Genomic DNA, 23,187 nt, shown 5'->3' on the forward strand with positions numbered 1-23,187 from the left:
CACCTCCTGAAAATCCAAATGTATAACATCCACTGCTTCTCCTTTATCTGTTCTGCTTGTTGCCGCCTCAAAGAATTCTAGTAAAATTGTGAGGCACGGTTTCCCCTTTATGTGGCCATGCTCCCTCTGCTCGAGCAGTTCTGCATTTTCAAATGGTCTGCTATTACATCCTTTACATTGCAGCAATATTTCTCCAGGAGCAATATCAGTTCAACTAACTGGCTTATAATTGTCTGGTTTTGTTTACCCCCTTCCCTTTTTAAATAAATGTGTCACATTGACAGTTTCCCAATCCTCTGGGAGTTTTTCAGACTTGAAGAATTCCTGGAAGATTCCTACCAGTGTGTCCACTATCTCTGTAGCTCCTGTCTTTGATATCTTGAGAAGCATTCCATTAGGCCTATGAACTTTATTGGCCTTTAGATTAGATTAGATTAGATTACTTACAGCGTGGAAACAGGCCCTTCGGCCCAACAAGTCCACACCGACCCGCCGAAGCGCAACCCACCCATACCCCGCTACATTTACCCCTTACCTAACACTACGGGCAATTTAGCATGGCCAATTCACCTGACCTGCACATCTTTGGACTGTGGGAGGAAACCAGAGCACCTGGAGGAAACCCACGCAGATACGGGGAGAACGTGCAAACTCCACACAGTCTGTCGCCTGAGTCGGGAACTGAACCCGGGTCTCAGGCGCTGTGAGGCAGTAGTGCTAACCACTGGGCCACCGTGTCACCCAGGTAGTTTCTCCAGCACCTCTTCTCTTTTGATAATTCTAATATTTCAGAGTCACAGAATCAAAGGGCACGGAAACAGACCCTTTGGTACAATTCTTCCGTGCCATCCAAGTTTAGCAAACTACGTTAGACCTATTTCCTCTCCTGCTTTTGTCTGGTGAACATTTAGTAATTTTGGAATGGTATGAACGTCTTTTACTCTGAAGGCAGATGCAAAGTAGTTATCCACTATTTCCTGGCTCCCAATTATTATTTCCCCAACCTCATTCTCGAAGGGGCTTATGATCTCTTTGGTTCATAAAGGAGCTTTAGCTGGCGATCTTGATAGTACTTACAAGTTTGCTCACAAAGTTTTATTTCCTCCCTCTTCATTTTTTTTTGATGATTGGTGTCAGGCTGAGCTGGGGACGGGCAGGAGATGATCAATCAGATTTCTGATTTTGGAGATATGTAGGTGTGTGGGCATTTGGTAGACTTGTAATGGCCTGTCTCTTACTTCCTGAGCTCTGCATTCAGCCCCTTTAGGATAGAATGCAAGTAATCTCACATGTTCCAAGAATTATAGAATTTGTTCAGTGCCAAAGGAGACCATTTGGACTATTCATGTTTGTGTCAGCTCTCTGAATGAATGTCTTACTGCGACCATTTTCCGAGTTTCACCCCCATAACTTCATACTTTTTATTGGATAGTTTTCTTGCACACGTCATGGGTCCATATGATGAAAATCCAGTTAATTTAATTAATTTTGATATATGGCAAATCCTATGGGAACACTTAAGGGAGTGTAATAGGAGGACATAGGAAAAGGAGGGGGCAGCTGGAAGGGGAGATGAGAAATACAAAGGGTCAAAGTGAACAGGCAACATAGGGAGAGGGCACAAAGATTTGCAGAAGAAACGATACAGAGGGAGATTGGAAATGGAGAGAGTTGAAGGTAAAGCAAGAGGTAGCTGAAGACTTGGCCACCAATGGTGAATCAATTAGGGTTAGGGTTTGGCCAAAAAGGCCAGTATTAAATGAGCACAGACATCTTAGAACATTGTGGGCTGGAGGATATTACAGAAATAGGAAGGAACAAAGTCATGGAAGGATTTGAAAACAGGGATGAGAATTTATAAATGAATGTGTTCCTTAACTTGGAACCAGAGGAGGTGAGCAAGCCCATGGGTGGGCAGGACTTTGTGAGATTCAGGGCATGAGAGTGTAGATGAGGAGTGCATGGAAATAAGCAATTCTAGAGGGAGCAAAGGTGTGGCTGAGAGTTTCAGCAGCAAATGAGCAGGGAATGTTGGTGATGAAATGATGGAGGTGGAAATAAATAATCTTGATAAGCGTATGGATATTTGATCAGATATGGGTGGCATGGTGGCACAGTGGTTAGCACTGCTGCCTCATAGTGCCAGACACCTGGGTTCAATTTCCACCTCAGGCAACTGTCTTTGTGGAGTTTGCACATTCTCCCCATGTCTGTATGGGTTTCCTCCCACAGTTAAAAAGAAAATGTGCAGGTTAGGTGAATTGGCCATGCTAAATTGCCCGTAGTTTTAGATGTAGGGGAATGGGTCTGGTTGGGTTGCTCTTCAGAGGGTTGGTGTGGACTTGTTGGGCCGAAGGGCCTGTTTCCACACTGTAAGTAATCTAATATTCAACTTGAAAATCATATTTTTTTACAAAGTATTTTCATGGGATGTGTATGTCACTGGCAAGGCCAACATTTGTTGTCCATCTGTAACTGAGCTTGAAGTAAGTGGCTTGTTTCCCCATTTCAGAGGGCAGTTCAGAGTCAGAGTTGATGTGAGTCTGGAGTCACATGTTCCTCAGAACAGGAGATTGTCCGACAAGACATTAGTGAACCAAATGTGTTCTTTTCATGATAATCACTGTGGTTTCCCCAGTGCTGAGGTGAGGGGTATTGATAGAGTTAGTGGGAGTTGTCTTTTCCTGAGGATGGAGGATTTCAAGACTAGGAGGCACATATTTAAGGTGAGAGGAGAAAGATTTTTAAAAGGCTTGGAAGGATGTGTTTTCTTTAGCACAGAGGGTGGTTCATGTGTGGAATGAACTTCCTGAAGAAGTGGTGGATGTGGGTACAATTAGAATGGTTAAAAGACATTTTGATAAGTACGTGAATAGGAAAGGTTTGGAGGGATATGAGCCAGGAGCAGCAGGTGGGAATAGTTTAGTTTGGGATTATGTTTGGCATGGATTGGTTGGATCGAAGGGGTCTGCTTCTGTGCTGTATGGCTCTATGACTCAATGTAGAAATTGAATTTAAATTCCACCTCTGCTTTGGTGTGATTTGAACCGTGATCCTGAGAACATTAGCTTGGACCTCTGGATGACCAGTTCAATAACATATAACCATCTCCTCCCTAAACATACATGTGTAACTGATACCCAGATTGTGAACAGGATAGTTCAGCCTCAAACAGCGACCAGACAGAAGAATGGAGCTGGTAAGTAGGCACTGAAGTTTGTCACAAGGATTAAAAGATAGGAGCTTTTGATTCCTGTAATTTAGTTGGAAGCAATGTTTGCTGATATGGTGCTGGATATCAAACAGTGTGACAGTTTAGAAGTGATGAGGGTATCGAGAGGTGATGATGGGGTGAAGCTGAGAGTTGTCGGTGTGGAGATTGATGTTTTTTCAGATGAAATTTAGAAGCATCAGGTCGATATGAAAGAGCCCATAGAGCCCGTGGTGTTAGAGGTAAGGTACGAGTATGGATAGAAGATTTCTTTCTGCCTGACAATCAGAGAGTGGGGGATAAAAGGGTCATTCTCAGGATGGCAGCTGGTGACTAGTTGAATTCTACAAGGGTCAGTGTTGGAACGACAACTTTTCACATTTTACATGAATGGTCTAGATGCAGGAACTGTGAGCATTCAAGTAAGTTAGCAGATGATACAAAGATAGATGGAGGGACAGGTAGTATTGAGGAGGCTGGGAGGCTGGGACTCTGCAGAAAGATTTCGAGAGGTTAGGAGATTGGGCAAAGAAGTGGCAGATTGAATATAATGTGGGAAAGTTTGAGGTCATGAACTTTGGTAGGAAGGATTGAGGCATAGACTATTTTCTAAATGGGGAGAGAATTCAGAAATTTGAAGCGTAAAGGAACTTGGAAGTCCTAATCCAGAATTGTGTTAGGGTTAACTTGCAAGTTGGGTCGGTAGTTAGGAAGGCAAATGCAATATTGGTTTTTATTTCAAGAGCACAAACATAAAAGTAGGGATGTACTTCAGAGGGTTAATACGTTTCTGGTCAGACCATAATTATAATATTGTGAGTAGTGTTGGGCCCCATATCTCTACCTTGGGAGTGGGTCCAAGCGAGGTTCACGAGAATGATCTCAGGAATGAAAAGCTTAACATAGAGCTATAGAGATGTACAGCACGGAAATAGACCCTTCGGTCCAACCCATCCATCCCATAGGAGGGACGTTGAGACCCTGGGCCGAGACTCGGAGTTTTGAAGGATATGGGATCTAATTGAAATTTACAGAATACTGAAAGGCCTGGCAGAGTGGGTGTTGGGAGGATGTTTCCATTAGCATTTGAGACTGGGATCCGAGGGCACAGCCTTAGAATAAAGGGAAGGAGCTTCAGAACAGAGATGAGGAGAAACTTCTTCAGTCAGAGAGTGGTGAATCGATGGAATTCATTGCCAAAGAAGGCTGTTTTAGCCAGATCATTGAGTATATTAAAGACAGAGATAGATGGGTTCTTGATTGTTAAAGGGATAAAAGGTTGTGGGGAGAAGATGGGAAAATGGGGTTGAGAAACTTCTCAGAGTCTAGATTAGAGTGGTGCTGGAAAAGCACAGCAGGTCAGGCAGCATCTGAGGAGCAGGACAATCGTTGTCTCGGGCAAAAGCCCTTCATTAGGAATAGAGGCAGGGTGCCTTCAGAGTGGAGAGATGGAGGAGATGACCTGGAGGTTTTGGTGAGAGAGAGACTCACTGCCTTGAAGAAGTTTTCCTCCTCTCTATACACGAATCTCAGTGAGTCTCTCTCTCACTGCAACCCCCAGGTCATCTCCTCCAGCCCCATCCCTGTTCACCTATAGTTACTTTCTCCCCACCCCTACCCCCCTCTCGTGCCACAGCAAGGAACTGTAATGACCTCCTCAGGAGACAGACACGTGCTGCAACTGACAGGGTACCCTTCGTTGTTCAGTACTTCCCAGGAGCTGAAAAATTATGCTCTGTTCTTCATGACCTGCAACACATTATCAATGAGGATGAGCACCTCACCAAGACCTTCCCCACACCTCCACTACTTGCCTTTAAACAACTGCCAAACCTCAAACAGATCATTGTTCGCAGCAAACTGCCCGGCTCTCAGGACAACTCCATACAACCCTGTCACGGTGGACGCTGCAAGACGTGTCAGATTGTGGACATAGATACCACTATTACGCGTGGGAACACCTCTCACCTTGTACATGGCAGGTACTCATGTGACTCAGCTAATGTTGTCTATCTTATACGTTGCAGGCAAGGATGCCCGGAGGCATGGTACATTGGGGAAAACCGAGCAAAGGCTGCAACAACGTATGAATGGGCACCGCATAACAATCAACAGACAGGAGGGTTCCCTCCCAGTTGGGGAACACTTCACTGGTCCAGGACATTCAGCGTCAGACCTTCGGGTGACCATCCTCCAAGGTGGACTTCGGGACAGGCAGCAGAGAAAAGTGGCCAAGCAGAGGCTGATAGCTAAGTTCGGTACCCATAGGGAGGGCCTCAACTGGGACCTTGGGTTCATGTCACATTACAGGTGATCACCATTGCACTACACACACACAGATATTCCTACACACACACACATAAAAACACACACACACACACACACACTCTCACATACACATGGACACAGGTACACACAGACGTGCACACAGACACCCACACACACCCTTATAGACACACACACTCCCACACTCACACATGCACTCCCTCACAGACTTAAGACATGTGTGTTGGACAAGGGTCTGCGTGGTTGTGCGTGTTGGGGATGTGTCTGCGTGGGTGTGTTCGTTGGAGATGTGTCTGCGTGGGTATGTGTGTTGTGGATGCGTCTGCATGGACCAGTGTGTTGGGGCACGTTTGTGTGGGTGTGTGTGTTGTGGACATGACTGCATGGGCGTGTGTGTTGGGGTCACGTCTGCTTGGGCATGTTTGGTGGGGACGTGTTTGCATGGGCGTTTATGTTGGGGACACATCTGCTTGTGTGTGTGTGTTGGGGACGTGTCTGCGTGTTCATGTGTGTTGGGGAGGCATCTGCATGGGCATTTATGTTGGGGACGTGTCTGTGTGGGCGTGTATGTTGGGGACATGTCTATGTGGACGTGTATATTGGGGGCACATTGCATGGGCGTGTGAGTTGGGGGCACGTGGACATGAGTGTTGTGGATGTGTCTGCGTGAGTATATGTGTTGGAGACCTGTCTGTGTGGTCGTGTGTGTTGTGGACACGTCTGTGTGGTCATGTGTGTTGGATACGTGTCTGTGTGGGCGTGTGGGTTGGGGCCGTGTCTGCTTGAGCATGTGTGTTGGACACGAGTCTGCATGGTCGTGTGTGTTGTGGATGCGTCTGCATGGGTGTGTGTGTTGGGGTCACGTCTGTGTGGGTGCGTGTTGGGGACGTGTCTGCATGGGCATTTTTGTTGGGGACACGTCTGTGTGGCTGTGTGTGTTGGGGATGTGTCTGTCTGGGCGTGTATGTTGGGGGCACATCTGCATGGGCGTGTGAGTGGGGGACACGTCTGCGTGGGCGTGAGTGTTGTGGACGTGTCTGTGTGGGCGTGTGTGTTGTGGTTTTGTCTGCCTGGGCATGTGTGTTGGGGTCGTGTCTGCCTGGGCGTGTGTCTTGGGGACATGCCTGAGTGGATGTGTGTGTTGGGGAGGCATCTGCGTGGGCGTGTGTGTTGGGGATGTTTCTGCATAGGCGTTTATGTTGGGGACACATCTGTGTGTTTGAGTGTGTTGGGGAAGTGTCTATGTGGGCGTGTATGTTGGGGGCACGTCTGCGTGGGCATGTGTGTTGGGGACGTGTCTGCGTGGGTGTGTGTGTTGGGAACGTGTTTGTGTGGGCGTGTGTGTTAGGGTCGTGTCTGGAAGGGCGTGTGTGTTGGGGGCACATCTGCGTGGGCATGTGTGTTGGGGGCACACCTGCATGGGCATATGTGTTGGGGGCACATCTGCATGGGCGTGTGTGTTGGGGACGTGTCTGTGTGGGTGTGTTTGTTGGGAACGTGTCTGCGTGGGCGTGTGTGTTGGGAACGTGTCTGCATGGTCGTGTGTGTTGGGACATGTCTGTGTGCTCGTGTGTGTTGATGAAGTGTCTGCGTGGGCGTGTGTGTTCCGGACATGTGTGCGTGGATGTGTGTCTTGGGGACATGTCTGTGTAGGCATGTGTGTTGGATACATGTCTGCGTGGGCGTGTGTGTTGGTGATGCGTCTGTGTGAGCATATGTGATGGAAACGTGTCTGCGTGGTCATGTGTGTTGGGGACGTGTCTGCTTGGGCGTGTTTGTTGAAGATGTGTCTGTGTGGGCATGTGTGTTGGGAACACGTCTGTGTGGGTGTGTGTGTTTGGGGACGTGTCTGCGTGCTCGTGTGTGTTGATGAAGTGTCTGCGTGGGCGTGTGTGTTCCGGACATGTGTGCGTGGGTGTGTGTCTTGGGGACGTGTCTGTGTAGGCATGTGTGTTGGAAACGTGTCTGCGTGGTCATGTGTGTTGGGGACGTGTCTGCTTGGGCGTGTTTGTTGAAGATGTGTCTGCGTGGGCATGTGTGTTGGGAACACGTCTGTGTGGGTGTGTGTGTTTGGGGACGTGTCTGTGTGGGCGTGTATGTTGGGGACACGTCTGTGTGGGTGTGTGTGTTGGGGATGTGTCTGAGTGGGCGTGTGTGTTGGGGATGTGTCTGCATGAGCGTGTGTTGGGGACGTGTATGCGTGGGTGTGTTTGTTGGAGACATGTCTGTGTGGGCATGTGTGTTGTGGACAAGTCTGTATGGGTGTGTGTGTTGCCAGCACGTCTTTGTGGGTGTGTGTTTGGGGCACATCTGCATGGGCGTGTGTGTCTTGGGGGCACGTCTGCGTGTGTGTGTGTGCGTTTGGGACGTGTCTGCATGGGCGTGTGTGTTGGGGACGTGTTTGCGTGGGCATGTGTGTTGGGGAGGCGTCTCCACGGGTGTGTTTGTTGGGGGCACGTCTTCGTGGGCGCGTGTGTTGGGGACATGCTCTGACTTTTCTGTATGAAGAGGAGGAGGAGAGGTGACCTGACCGAGGTGTACAAGGTAATGAAAGGCATGGATAGTCAATAGTCAGGGACTTTTCCCCAGGGCAGGACTAACTGGTATGTGGGGTAACAGTTTTAAGATATTCGGAGAAAGGTTTAGAGGGAATGTCAGAGCAAGGTTCTTTATGCAGAGATTTGCAGGGAATGTGTTGCCAGTGGTGGTGGTGGAAGCAGTGTCGTTCGGGACATTTAAGCGACTGCAGATCATGCACATGGATAGCAGTGAATTGCGTAGGTTAGGTTATTTTATTTTACATTAGGATTAACCCTAGGCACAACATCTTGGGCCAAAGGACCTCTTCTGTGCTGTGCTTTTCTATGTTCTATGTTTTCTATGTCTGCATGGGCATGTGTGTATTGGGGGCATGTGTGTATGCATGTGTGTCGGGGGTGCGTTTGCATGGGCATGTGTGTGTTGGGGAGCATCTGTATGGGTGTATTGGGGAGGATGGTGGGCGCAGCCGGGTGGGCGTGTATCTGTTTGGGGGACACGTCAGTGTGGGCATGTGTGTGTTTCTGGGGCATGTCAATATGGCCAATTGTGTGTTGGGGGCACGTCTGTGTGGGCATGTGTGTGTTGGTGGTGTGTCTGTGTGGGTGTATGTGTGTCAGGGGTGCACCTGCATGGGTGTATGTGTGTCAGGGGTGCACCTACATGGTTGTGTGTGTGTTTTGAGGGGTGCGTCTGTGGGGGCGCATTTGAGTGCACATATGTATGTATCTGGGAGCATGTATGTTAGGTGGTGTGTCTGCCTGTGTGTTGGGGTAACCCATGTGCATTTACATGTTGGAGGGTGGCGCACATGTTTGTGAAGAGTAGGTGCATGTGTGTGTTTTAGTCACGTGTGTGTGTGTGTGTGTGTGTGCGCGCATTGTGGGGCACATTTGTGTGTGATGGGAGTGTTACGACACTGGTAAACTCTGCTGCTTAATTTAAATCAGCAACACAGAAAAGCTTTATCCCATGCAGTGATCTGTGAAAATTCGATGGCCCAGAACTATCCCAAAGGTCACTATTAAAGTAAAAATTAACAACTTTATTTTTTAATGTATAACAGAGAATAATTAATTAACAACTGTTTACAACTCCTTCCTCTGACTTACCTTTTAGTTTCCCTTCTATGATACTCATTCAATAAAACCCCTGATTAAGATTTACCAAAAATTCACATTTCAAACCAGCCAGCCATTGAATCTTCTTTTTGTGTCTTCCTCTGTCTTCTTTTCTTCGTCTGAGGGATTATGTTTCACAGATCACCGATCAACAAAGGTACCTTTAAGAGAGCTGTGTTTCGGACAGTCTGCATCTGTTGGTCTGTTGGCAGTTCTCCTTCAACTGTTCAATTTTCCCTAGTCTTATACCCTGAAAGCATTGGTCTGTGTCACTGGCTTTTATTATTATCAATATTCTCTTGATGGGTGTTTGGTATTGGAGTATCAATTTAAACTGATTGGCCAAATTCAAAGTTATTTTGTTTGTCTCCATGCAACCAGGTACACTAGTTGCTGGACCAAAAGGTGACATTGTACCTTGTTCAGAACGCTTGGTGCTGTCAGGTCGTTCTGCTAGCTTTTAACTTTCTTAAAGGTACAGTACAGCCACATCTTCATAATACGAGGGCATATGTTTATGTGTTGGGGGCGCATGTGTGCATGTCAGGGACTCGCATGTGCTTATGTTTATGGGAGGGTGCATGTGTATGTGTCAGGGTGGTGCAACTGCATGCGGGCATGTCTGTTGGAGGGGGACACATGCTCGCAGGTGTATATGTCAGGAGGCCTGTCTGTGTGTGTGCGTGTCAGGGGAGAGGTGCATCTATGTGTGTGTGGGTGGGCACGTCAGCAGCTCTATGACGGAGGGGCATGTCGGGATGTGTGTGTGCATCGGGGGAGGGCACGTTTCTACGTGTGTGTCTGGGGCATGTCTGTATGTGGCGAGGAAGTGTGCGTGTGTGTATGTTTGGGGGTGATGTGTCTGTGTATGTGACACGGGGGACTCGTGCATGTGCATTGTGGGGTGTGAATGCATATGCCTGTGTGTTCGGGGTTTACGCACGTGTCCATGGGAGGATGTGGGGTGGATGAGCCTGCAAGTGCATGTGTATCTGGGGGCTCTGTCTGTGTGTGTATTGGGACAACGAGTGTGTGTGTGTGCGCGGGCATGCGCTCGAGGGGAAGTATGTGTGTGTGTGTTGGTAGGATACTTGTGTCTGTGTTTCAGGTGGGGACCCGTCTGTGTGTGTGTGTGTGTATGCGTGTGTTGGGTGATGCGTGTGTGTGTGTGTGTGTGTGGAGTGGATTGGTCTGTGTATCTGTGTGTGTCAAGGGCATGCGTCTGTGTGTGAAAAACGATTTACTGAAAAGCTTTATTGAAATGCTGGAAGAAGCTTTATTGAAAGATCTGATGCACAGAACTACTTGCGTTATTCTAAATTGTCATATCCATACAGACAGGAGCAAGTGAGGACTGCAGATTTTGGAGATCAGAGCTGAAAATGTGTTGCTGGAAAAACGCAGCAGGTCAGGCAGCATCCAGGAGCAAGAGAATCGATGTTTCGGGCATGAGTCAGGAAATGTCGATTCTCCTGCTCCTTGGATGTTGCCTGACCTGCTGCGCTTTTCCAGCAACACATTTTCATATCCATACAGACAGGCCTGAGAATCAGTCGGCAAACACCAAAACCTGGCCCTTTAAATGAGAGAATTCAATATGTGAAAGCTACTGTTTACATATAAATGTGTCTTTGTTGTTAACAGATTTTGGTCCCAAGTGCGAATGTGGATTCGCCATAAGCTTTATCAGCATGGTGTCAATTCTGCAACTTTCTCTCTTAGTATATAGCTCCCATATAGAGAACTGAGCTTACTTTCAAAGATTTCATTGTGATATATTTTTTGCATTGGGATCTGCATCTCCACCATCTCAAAACTGAGTTCACTTCAACTAATTGAACAGATTTAAAACAAGAGGAGAAATAGTTTCTATGAAAGGATCATGAATCTGTGGAATTGACTACCCCAGAGTGTGGTGGATGCTGGGACATTGAGGAAATTTAAGGAGGTGATGGACAGATAGCTAATTAATAATAGGTGGAGGGTTATGGAGAGTGGGCAGGCAAGTTGAGGCTGAGATGAGATCAGCCGTGATTGTATCAAATGGTGGAGCAGGTTCTGGGGCTGAATTGCCTCCTCCTGCTTCTAGTTCTTATGTCCTTATATCCTTCCCTCGATCTGACCTTCTTTCTTAGTCCCTGTGTCTCAGTGTCTCCTTATTGTCTATGCCATTATCTAAAGAGATATTTGTTAACAGAATAAGTTCCTGAAGCATATTATATAGCAGATATTAAGCATTTGTTAATTCATAAACTCTCTTGGAATCAAATGTGATTCTCAGAGATAAACAGTGTAGATTTTCCACTTTAGTGATGGTGAGCTTATTATAAGTGAGCTGTTATGGTAAGGTTTGGCAGGGTGGTCAGAAAATATTGACCAATTTGTGGCAAAAACTTCTGACCCACCAACACTGAAGTGAAGAATTTATCCCAATCTTTCCAATCCATTACTGAGCAGATCGAGTCAGGAAAAACCCCTGGAAGCTGAGTGATCCTCCCTCACTCCAGAGATTCCCAGAAACTAGCTTGACCCACACTTGGTCTCCTTGGTGAAGATTCAGGATCACAGTTCTGGCTGAGAGCTGGGAACTGTCGCTTGGAAGCACACTATGGATTACACTGACTGCCTTATTGTTCTTAATCAGGGCCACATCTGTCTCCAGCCCCCTCCCTGGCAGTGAAGAGTAACTGAAAAAGTACAGCCCACACTTGGGACTTGTGAACTTTCCAGTGTTGCAACTGTACCCCTGTCCGAGATTCACATTGACGACATCATACACGATCGGATCCACAGGAGTCAGCACATGATTCATTGTGGAGCGCTGCACATCAAAAACCACATCCAGTTCTGATAAAATAGAAAATGGACATTTAAAGTCATTACTAAAAGCATTTTTCAAACTTCAAATTGAGAGAATTTGTTATTAAAATGTCAGGATGCAATCAAGCTAAGCCCAGGCACAATGAACAATGAGGAGATGGAGGTGAAAGACAGTCACCTGTACTTCAGCATTGTCATGGCTTTTATAATAAACTATCTTTCTTCACTTGGAAAGTTAAGGTGACCTGGGATGTTTGCTGAAACTTTCTGATGCTGTGGATTGTGGTAATGTCAGTACGATTCCTCTCACCTTCCCTTCTCACACCTGAAGGTGCTGTGCCTTAATAGGGGACAGATGTATGAGCAGGAGACCTTCCCTCCACCCAATTAACCCACCTTATTGAAGAGATTGTGTTGAGTAATTAAATGGTACCTCGTCCAGGTGGCCAGGATGAATAAAAAGAGATCACCCACTCCTCCCTCCACCACGCCCACTCTTTGAAATAAGCAGACCCCTCTGCCTCCATCTCTCAGAGAGATCTTGTGTACTGCTTAGTGTTAAATTTCTTTTGCCATTAGCCACACTCTGTTGGGCAATGCTAGTTTTGTATTGTAGGCCCAGTTCATTTGGAACAACTGAGGCTATTCCAACTTATTTCACAGTTCATCCCATCTTGTCTGGATGAGATGTGAACCCAGAGCAATGTTATTTTCCATTTCCCAATCTAGTTCCCTATTCAGACAGGTTCAGGTACAGGTTGTTCCCCTGTAACACCTTAGTTACATTCCAGCAAAACCTCGTTAAATAGAAAATCGCTTCATATAAATGATGAGGCATACGGGTAAAATGGGATTCGGATAGACCAGCAAAAAATATCACTCCCAGTCACTCAAAAATCACCCAAAAGTCTAATGCAATGCATCGCACAATCTAGAGCCCTCTCAAAATGAATGTTAACATTGCATTGCCTTCCTAACTGCCAATTGAACCAGCATGTTAAGCTTAGGACGATCCTGAACTTGGACTACTGTATCCCTTTGTGCTTCAGATTTCCAAAGCCTTTCCCTATTTGGAAGATTGTGCCTAGATTCTTCCTACCAAAGTGCATAACCTCTCAATATCACACATTGTCTTCCATCTGGCAGTTCTTTGTCCACTCTCCGTGCTTGTCCAAGTTCTTTTGCAGATTCCCTGTTTCATCAACATAACCTGACCCTCCGCCCATCTTTGTGTCATCTACAAGCTTAGCAGCAATGCACTCAGTTCCTAGTCTCAATTGTTAATGTATAATGGGAATAGCTGTCCGTGCAGAACTCCACTGCTCACAGGATGTCATCCTGAAAAAGACCCCTTTAATCCCATTCCCTGTTTTCTACCAGTTAGCCAATCTTGTATCCACACGATTACCTTGCCCCAAACACCCATGGGCTGTTGTCTTATCTAGCAGCTCCTGTGTGGCACCTTGTCAAAAGCTTTCTGGGAATCCACATATGTCATATCACTGGTTGTCCTTTGTTTAACCAGTTCATTACCTCCTTGAAGAATTTATCAGGCATGCTTGGACAAAGCCGTGCTGACACAATCCTATTTTACAATGTAGGTCTTAGTACTCCATTGTCTCATCCTTAATAACTTACCAATGACAGAGGTCAGGCTATAATTTCCTGTCTTCTGGCTCTCTCTCTTTATAAAGTGTTACATTAGCCATTTTCTAGTCATCTGGGACGTTCCAGTGATTTTTTTCTGAAAGACCTCCTCAGCTGTTTCCTTCAGCACCCTGAGCTGTCGTCCATCCAGTCCAGATGATCTGTCTACCTTCAGACATTTCAACTTTCCTAGCCCCTTTTCCTTAGTGATGGCCACTGCACTCATTTCTGCTCCCTGACTCTCTTGAAATTCTGGTCTGCTCCTGGTGTCTTCCACTGTGAAGACTAATGGAAAGTATCTCTTCAGTTCCTCTGTAATTTCTTTGTTTCCCATTACTACTTCTCCAGCTCATTTTCCTGTAGTCCAGTGTCCACTCTTGCCTCTCTCTTACCTTTTATATTTCTAAAAAACTCTTGCAATCTTCTTTATATTACTAGCTAGCTTACTTTAATGATTCAGCTTCTCTCCCTTATTGCTTTTCTTAGTTAGCATCTGTTGGTTTTAAAGTCTTCCCAAGCCTCTGGCTCCCCACTAATCTTCACCATATGATGTACTTTTTTCTTTTGTTTTCATGGTGTTCCTGAGTTCCCTTATCAGCCATGGTCACCTTGTCCTCCCTTTATCTGATTCTTCTTCCTCGGGATGAATTTCTGCTGTGCCTCCCAAATTATCCCATAAACCCCTGCCCTTGCTGCTTTACTGTCTTCCCTGCTCAATTCCCTTCCAATCAACTCTGGCCAGATCCTCCCTCATGTCATTGTACTCTCCTTCACTCATTAAAAACCCATTATGCCTAATTCAAGCTTTTCCCTCTCAAACTATCTCCTGATTTATTTTCTACCCCACACACTGAGTATTGCTTGGATGTCTGTACATAACTCCCATTGGTATCCTTTTTTCCTTTTGTGGTTCCTCAATTCTATACAAACACATTCCCTGCCTTCCACCCACACCCTCCCATGTCGCTTCTTGCTATCAATTTAATCTTGATTTTGACTAACAAGGAAATCCTGCTCCCTCCACCCACCTGCCTGTTCTTTAAATAGGATGTGTATCCTTCGATATTTTGTTCCCAGCCCTGATCCCCTTGCAGCTATGTCTTTGTAATGGCCACAGCATCGTACCCACCGACTGTGGGAAGCTAGAGAAGTGATTGCTGGGCCCCTTGCTGAGATATTTGTATCATCAATAGTCACAGGTGAAGTGCTGGAAAGACTGGAGGTTGGCTAACGTGGTATCATTTAAGAAAGGTGGTAAGGCCAGGACGCTATAGACCTCACATCGGTGGTGGGCAAGTTGTTGGAGGGAATCCTGAGGGATAGGATTGATATGTATTTGGAAAGGCAAGGACTGATTAGGAATAATCAGCATGGCTTGTGTGTGGGAAATCATGTCTCATGAACTTGATTGAGTTTTTTGAAGAAGTAACAAAGAGGATTGATGAGGGCAGAATGGTGGACCTGATCTATGTGGACTTCAGTGAGGCAGTCGACAAGGTTCCCTATGGGAGACTGATCAGCAAGGTTAGATCACACGGAACACAGGGAGAACTAGCCATTTGGATACAGAATTAGCTCAAAGATAAAAGACAGAGGGTGGTGATGGAGAGTTGTTTTACAGACTGGAGGCCTGTGACCAGTAGAGTGCCACAAGGATCGGTGCTGGGTCCACTACTTTTTGTCACTTATATAAATGCTTTGGATGTGAACATTTGACTTCCGATTAGTAAGTTTGCAGATGACACCGAAATTGGAGGTTTCGAGGACAGCGAAGAAGGTTACCTCAGACTATAACAGGATCTGGACCAGATGGGCCAATGGGCTGAGAAGTATCAGCTGGAGTTTAATTTAGATAAATGTGTAGTGCTGCATTTTGGGAAAGAAAATCTTAGCAGGATTTATACACTTAATGGTAAGGTTATAGGGAGCGTTGCTAAACAGAGACCTTGGAGTGCAGGTTCATAGCTCCTTGAAAGTAGAATCGCAGGCTTTCCTTTATTGGTCAGAGCATTGAGAATAGGAGTTGGGAGGTCATGTTGCACCTGTACAGGATATTGGTTAGGCCGCTTTTGGAATACTGTATGCAGTTCTGTTTTCCTTCCACTTTGAAGGAATTTGTGCATCTTGAAAGTTTTCAGAAAAGCTTTATGAGGATGTTGCCAGGGTTGGAGGATTTGAGCTGTAGGGAGAGGCTGAGTAGGCTGACGCTGTTTTCCCTGGAGTGTTGGAGGCTGAGGGGTGACCTCTTAGATATCTATAAAATTATGAGGGGCATTGATAGGATAAATGGACAAAGTCTTTTCCCTGGAATGGGAAGTAGAAGGCATCGGTTTAGGATGAGAGGGGAAAGACATAAAAGGGACTGAAGGGGCAGCTTTTTCATGCTGAGGTTGGTGCGTGTGTGGAATGTGCTGCCAGAGGAAGTAGTGGAGGTTGGTACAATTGCAACAGCCTCACTCTCTGCAACTGGATTCTCAGTTTCCTGACCCACAGGCCGCAATTAGTGAAGATTGGAGACAATATTTCATCCCCACTAACACTCAACACTGGAGCCCTCCAGAGCTGTGTAATCAGCCCCTACTGTACTCACTAATACCCATGACTGCGCCACTAAATATCAGACTAATGCTTTTTATAGGTTCACTGATGCCATCACAATCATCTGTCGAATCTCAGATAGCGATGAAACAGACTACAGAGGGGAAGTGGAAGACCTGGAAAAATGGTGCACTGAGAACAGCCTACCTCTTAATGCCAGCAAAACCAAAGAACTCATTATTGACTATTGGCAGGATGTTACTCATGCCCCGCCAACACATTAACAGCACAGAGGTGGAGGGAGTGGAGAGTATCTAGCTCCTGGGAGTGGTCATCCACAACAGGCTTTCTTGGACTCTTCATGTGGATGCACTGGTTACAAAGGCCCAACAATGTCTCTTCTTCCTCAGGCAGCTGAGGAAATTTGGTCTGACAGTGAATACCCTTGCCAACTTTTATAGGTGCATCATAAAGAGCATTCTGTCTGGATGTATCACTACCTGGTATGGCAACTGTACCATTCAAGATCGGAGACAGTTACAGAGAGTGGTGAACTGGGCCTGGACAATCACAAAGACCAACCTCCCATCCATAGAATCCATCCACCAGGCCCGCTGTTAAGGAAAGGCAGCCAGCATTCTCAAAGATCCATCCCATCCTGGCAATGTTTTTTTACAATGTCTACCATCAGGGAGAAGGTACAGAAACCAGAACACACCCATCAGCCACTTTTGAAGCAGTTACCACCCTACTGTTAGAATACTGAATGTACTCACACACTCTTAACATTCGCCTGTACCTGTGTTTTTGTTTTTGCTGCCGGTACCCATTATTTACTTTCTGTGTTACCTAACGCTATGATCTGCCTGTATTGCTCGCAAAACAAAGCTCTTCACTGTGCCTTGGTACACATGATAATAAATTGAATGCAATATTTAAGAGGCATCTGGATGTGTATATGAATCCGAACGGTTTAGTGGGATATGGGCCACATGCTGGCAAATGGGACGAGATTAGCTTGGGATATCTGGTCGACATGGACAAGTTGGACTGAAGGGTCTGTTTCCGTCTGTACAGCTCTATGACTCTATTTCAATCTGTGCTACAAGCTCATTTCCTTCGTTCATGTACTCTGTGCGTTTAAGGATAAATGTCCCCTTGGTCCTGTGTTGACTGCTCCAATCCCCACTGTTGTCTTCTCATCTGATGTGTCTGAAGTCAGATCCCTGACCCTTTCTGTACCCTGTCTTATGACTTGTTGTTGAAACTTGTTGGAAACGTTGCATGAACTCACTTTTATTCCAAGCACAAGTTGGTCCGAGCTTGGCTTTTGATTCTGTGATCAATTTCAGTGGATTACTTAGTTTCATTTCTTCATTTGCAACTGCCTGAAAGAAATTGAAAAACTGAAGTAAGTGTTTTTTTTGTTCTCTGATCAGCTTTTGCAGGATGTTAAATAAGAACAGAAAATACCGGAGAAATCTAGCAGATCAGGTCTCATTTATTAGAGAGAGACACAGAGTTACATTTCAAGTCAGACATGTCATTTCAGAACTGAAAGGGGTTGGAAAGTGAAAGTTTTTATGCTGTTGACAGAGGGAGAGAAGGAGCAAGAGGAACAAACTGTGAGGGTGCCCAGAGCAGAAGACAAAAGGGGTTTCAATAATTGTAAAAGAGAGACTGAAATGTCAAATAGTGTTCATGATCAGTTTGAATAGGAGAAAATAAGTCCACTGTACTGGGCACAAAGCCAACAAGACAGGGAGGGGGGGTATAATGTGTGTTCACAGTTTGTAATTGTTGAATTCCATGTTGGGTCCTGAAGGCTGTAACGTATCTATGAAGTAGAAAATGAGATACTGTTCCTCCAGGTTGTGTTGAGCTTTGTTGAAACAATATAGCAGGCCCAGGACAGTCACATCAGCATGGGAGCAAGATGGTTTATTGAAATGACAAGGAACTAGAAGGTCAGAATCATTCTTACAGACAAAGCAAAGGTGTTCAGCAAAGTAGTCACCCTGCCTGGTTTTGCTCTCACCAATATCACAGGGAGAGTGGGGATGAGGAACTAGTAGGAATGATGGAAGAGTGAACCAGAGAGAGAGTGATCCCTGGGAATGCTCATTGTGGAGAGGAGGGAATGATGTTGCCGGTAGCATCTTGTGAGACGTTCAGGAAATGGCTGAGGATGGTCCTTTGAATGGAGGAGACTGGTGAAGTGGAAACTGAGGACAAAGGAAGGTTCTGAGGATTGTTGCTGAACAAAGAGACCTTGTAGTGCAAATTCATCGCTCCTTGAAAGTGGAGTCGTAGGTAGACAGGATAGTGAAGAAGGTGTTTGGTATGCTTTCTTTTAGTACTCAAAGCATCAAGTATAGGAGTTGGGAGGTCATGCTGTGGCTGTACAGGACATTGATTAGGCCACTTCGCAATATTGTGTGCAATTCTGGTCTCTCTTGTATCGGAAAAATGTTGTGAAACTTGAAAGGGTTCAGAAAAGATTTACAAGGATTTGAGCCAGAGTTAATGGTTTGAGCTCGAGGGAGAGACTGATTAGATTGGGGATATTTTTCCTGGAGTGTTGGAGGCTGAGGAATGACCTTATCGAGGTTTATGTTGATAAAATCATGAGGGACATGGATAGGCTAAATGGACAAAGTCTTTTCCCTGGGTTGGGGCAGGGGTTGGGTTGTAGGGTGGGGGTGGGTGGGTGGTCAGAGAGTCCAGAACTAGAGGGCATAGGTTTAGGGTGATAGGGGAAATATTTAACTGGGACCTAAGGGGAACTTTCCCAAGCATTGTGTGTGGAATGAGGAAATGGTGGAGGATGATATAATTGCAACATTTAAAAGGCATCTGGATGGGTATATGAATAGGAAGGGTTTAAGAGCAAGATGGGCCATGTGCTGGCCAATGGGACTAGATTAGGTTAGGATATCAGGTCGGCATTGACATGTTGGCTTGAAGGGTCTGTTTCCGTGCTATACAGCTCTATGACTCTATGACTATCGTTATTCTGGGAAGGCGGAGAAGAGTTGGAGGTAGAATTGTGGAAAATAGATTGGACCTGACTGAGGACCCTGTCCCCCCCATGGTGGTGAGGAATCTTTGGTTGAGGATAAGGGAGTGCACGCTGTGGAAGGTGGCATTATGAGAACAGGGTTGCAGAGGAACAGGGCAAATGGAATGGAGTCCTTTCAACAGCAGGGTATGAGGAGGTGTTAACTGTAGGGGGTTGGAGAGGTTGGAGTGGGTATTGGTAGGCAACCTCTTATCAAAAAAAAGAAAAATCAAAATTGAGGAAGGGAAGGGAAGGGGAGTGTCAGAGATAGACCAGGCAAAGGTGAAAGAAATATGGAAGTTCAAGTCAAAACTGATATTTTTTTCCAATTCCAGATGAGAGCATTAATGATCATCAGTGTATTGGAGAAAGAGTTGTGAGAGGGGGCCTGAGTAGGACTGGAACAAGAAATGTTTCACAGACTCAACAAAGGGACAGTCAGAACTAGGACCCATACAGGTGTCCATATCCACTCCCTTGACCTGGAGAGTGAGAGGAGTTAAAGGATACCTTATTTAAAGTGAGAACAAACTCAGCCAGATGATGGAGTGTGGTGCATGATGGGAACTGTTCATGCCTCCTTTCAAGAAAGAAGCAGAGTGCCTTTAGACCATCCTGATGGAGGATGGATGTGTTGAGGGATTGCACATCCATGGTGAAGAGGAAGCAGCTCAGTCCCAGAAACTGGAAATTGTGGGACTAATGTAAAGTATCAGAAGAATCATAAATGTAAGTGTGAAGAGACTGACCAAGAGAGAAAAAATAGAGACAAAATATGTAGACCTGATTTCAGACGGGCTGGAGCAGGGTGAGAGATGGGTCAATTCTGTTTGTGAAGTCTGGGGAGAAGGTAGAAGCAGGCTTTGAGGCCTGAAAGATATTTCATCTCCTGAGGGAATCTACAAGTTAGGGGCTCTGTTTAAAACTGAAGGTTTCCCATTGAAGATCGTTCAAGGAGAATTTATTCTCTTGAGGATTGTAGGTGTTTTTGGTGATTGTTGCATTCTCTCCCAAGTAAGCAATGAGGCACACTGATTAAATATATATCAGGCTGAGTTAGACAATGACAGAAATTGCTGGAGAAACTCAGCAGGTCCAGCAGCATCTGTGAAGAGAGAAAAGTTAATGTTTTAAGTTCAGTGACCTTTCCTCAGCTATTCATAAATCAACATGTCACTAGTACCTCTTTATCTATGCTGTATTAGGTGGAAGGTGAAATATATTTTCTTGATTAACACATTTTGCTGTTGCTCCTACAAAGTTTCAGATGTTCATCCAGATACTTATGCTCTGCCTGTGTGATAAATCATATATCTTCTGTGGACAAGACAACTAGATTAGGAAGGGATATGTTGTTGCAAAATGATTAATATATTGATGAGTGTTTTAAATTGGTGTATTGCGGTGCTTGGAGCTGGATTGGTAAGTTAGGACAGGATTGGTGGGTGATTGGCATGCTGATAGAGGTGGGAGGAGGCCAATTTGGAACAAACTCAATATAATTAGCTGAGACCACCAAAAGCTGGAAACATGGCAATTTATTTACGAACTTGCAAGTAAGGGCTTCAGACGCATTAAGCAAATGAGCCCTGAGCATTGGAACATGTACATAATTATACCCTTGGTGCCGCATGAGATCACTTCTCCCACTCCCTTTATCCTACCTATTGGCTTAACGGCCACCATGTGACTTCTCTTTATCTAAATTAAACTCCCCTTCTGTTTTCTGGAATATACGGTGTAACCATCTTGCAAAGCCACTATCACATATTAAGTTAGTGGTTTTGCATTGTTCTCCTTTTCCAAGTACACAAAGAGGGCTGCTAATCTTATCATTTCCTTGCAACTATCCTCAGCATTATGTCTGCTTATTGTTCCTCTTTCTGGTACACACATACCCTTATCTACCTAGAAGCTTAATAATTGAGCTTTTACTCTTGCAATTCTTAGCTTGTCAGCAGTATTAGCTTTCTGCAAAAGCAACATACCTCTCTATTTCTCACAACTTCCTTATTTCTTAGTTTGTTATTTCTGAGTATAACCTCACTTGAAGATTTGCAAAATGCTAACACTAGCTTTTACTCATGTAAGCACATTTAAATTCTTTTAGTACTTTAAACAAACTCAATTCTTTGCAGAAACAACATTCTTTACAGGTACCTCTCACAGCACCTTACATTGAAATGCCATTCTCTTTGAAGTAAAGGCCAACATTCCGTTTGCCTTCCTTATTTCCCGCTGAACTTGGATATATTTGTGATTTATGGACGAGGATTCCTGAATCCCTCTGGTCTGTAGCTTTCTGCAGTCTTTCCCGATTTAAGTATTCAGCTCCTTTATTCTTCCTGTCAAAGGGCATCACCTCATATTTTCCACCTGCCAAATGTTTGCCCACTCACGTAACCTGTCTGTATCCCTCTTCAAATTGTTTGTGTCATCCACACCGATAGCCTTCCCACTTATTTTTAGCCCCATTTGCAAATTTAGCTTCAGGACATTCACTATTTGCATCCAAGTCATTAAGAAGCACGGTAAATAATTGTGGTGCCAGCACTGATCCCTGTGGCAGAGGTGGAGATCATGTGTGTGCGAGAGGGGGGTGGGGTGGGGGGGTGGGTGGGGGAGAGTGGTGGGGGTTGGGGGGCGTGGAGAGAGAGAGAAATGAGAGCGTATGTGTCTGTCTGTGAGTGGGTAAGACAGTGCGTGAGAGGGTGCACTTCCATTCTAACTGATTAAAGACTTAAAAGTCATCTAGGTTTGCTCAGTACATTTGCATCAGTTGTATGACTGATCTTTTGTTTATAAATTCTGTGTCTGATATATCATCCCTCAGCAGCACCTGAAGAAGGAGCAAGGCTCTGAAAGCTTGTGTTTTCAAACAAACCTGTTGGACTATAACCAGGTGTCGTGTGAGTTTTGACTTTGTCCACCTCAGTCTCACACCAGCACCTTCCCATCATGGCTTATGTTGTAAAGTAGTGTAATGTGTGATACCTTATTAAACACCTCCTGAAAATCCAAATGTATAACATCCACTGCTTCTCCTTTATCTGTTCTGCTTGTTGCCGCCTCAAAGAATTCTAGTAAAATTGTGAGGCACGGTTTCCCCTTTATGTGGCCATGCTCCCTCTGCTCGAGCAGTTCTGCATTTTCAAATGGTCTGCTATTACATCCTTTACATTGCAGCAATATTTCTCCAGGAGCAATATCAGTTCAACTAACTGGCTTATAATTGTCTGGTTTTGTTTACCCCCTTCCCTTTTTAAATAAATGTGTCACATTGACAGTTTCCCAATCCTCTGGGAGTTTTTCAGACTTGAAGAATTCCTGGAAGATTCCTACCAGTGTGTCCACTATCTCTGTAGCTCCTGTCTTTGATATCTTGAGAAGCATTCCATTAGGCCTATGAACTTTATTGGCCTTTAGATTAGATTAGATTAGATTACTTACAGCGTGGAAACAGGCCCTTCGGCCCAACAAGTCCACACCGACCCGCCGAAGCGCAACCCACCCATACCCCGCTACATTTACCCCTTACCTAACACTACGGGCAATTTAGCATGGCCAATTCACCTGACCTGCACATCTTTGGACTGTGGGAGGAAACCAGAGCACCTGGAGGAAACCCACGCAGATACGGGGAGAACGTGCAAACTCCACACAGTCTGTCGCCTGAGTCGGGAACTGAACCCGGGTCTCAGGCGCTGTGAGGCAGTAGTGCTAACCACTGGGCCACCGTGTCACCCAGGTAGTTTCTCCAGCACCTCTTCTCTTTTGATAATTCTAATATTTCAGAGTCACAGAATCAAAGGGCACGGAAACAGACCCTTTGGTACAATTCTTCCGTGCCATCCAAGTTTAGCAAACTACGTTAGACCTATTTCCTCTCCTGCTTTTGTCTGGTGAACATTTAGTAATTTTGGAATGGTATGAACGTCTTTTACTCTGAAGGCAGATGCAAAGTA

The 23,187-nt window shown here is 45.4% G+C and overlaps 1 protein-coding gene and 1 long non-coding RNA gene across 5 annotated transcripts in view; one reads left to right on the top strand and one right to left on the bottom strand.

Moving 5' to 3' along the window:
* Window positions 1–23,187, top strand: part of LOC132834425 (uncharacterized) — a 65,567-nt gene that overhangs the window by 26,984 nt on the left and 15,396 nt on the right. For all 4 annotated transcript variants that reach the window (XR_009647181.1, XR_009647182.1, XR_009647183.1 and 1 more), the window contains one exon: window positions 5,239–5,521. This is a non-coding gene — a long non-coding RNA (uncharacterized LOC132834425). The remainder of the gene's footprint in view (window positions 1–5,238; window positions 5,522–23,187) is intronic.
* On the bottom strand, window positions 11,078–17,548 carry LOC132834424 (complement C1q tumor necrosis factor-related protein 6-like). Its single transcript, XM_060853360.1, has 2 exons — window positions 17,456–17,548; window positions 11,078–12,003 (listed from the first exon to the last, which is right to left on the bottom strand). The coding sequence occupies exons 1-2, from the start codon at window positions 17,529–17,531 to the stop codon at window positions 11,603–11,605; spliced, it is 477 nt and encodes a 158-aa protein (XP_060709343.1). The 5' UTR covers window positions 17,532–17,548; the 3' UTR covers window positions 11,078–11,602.

The sequence above is a fragment of the Hemiscyllium ocellatum genome, chromosome 39, assembly GCF_020745735.1.
Source record: "Hemiscyllium ocellatum isolate sHemOce1 chromosome 39, sHemOce1.pat.X.cur, whole genome shotgun sequence".
Taxonomy (NCBI): Eukaryota; Metazoa; Chordata; class Chondrichthyes; order Orectolobiformes; family Hemiscylliidae; genus Hemiscyllium; species Hemiscyllium ocellatum.

What these genes read in the sequence shown, in the direction of transcription:
- LOC132834424 (XM_060853360.1), bottom strand. Translation starts at nt 17,531, where the DNA reads ATGAAACTAAGTAATCCACTGAAATTGATCACAGAATCAAAAGCCAAG. An exon ending in AACTTGTGCTTGGAATAAAA is followed by an intron (nt 12,004 to 17,455) that starts GTGAGTTCATGC and finishes CTATTTTATCAG; the next exon opens with AACTGGATGTGGTTTTTGAT.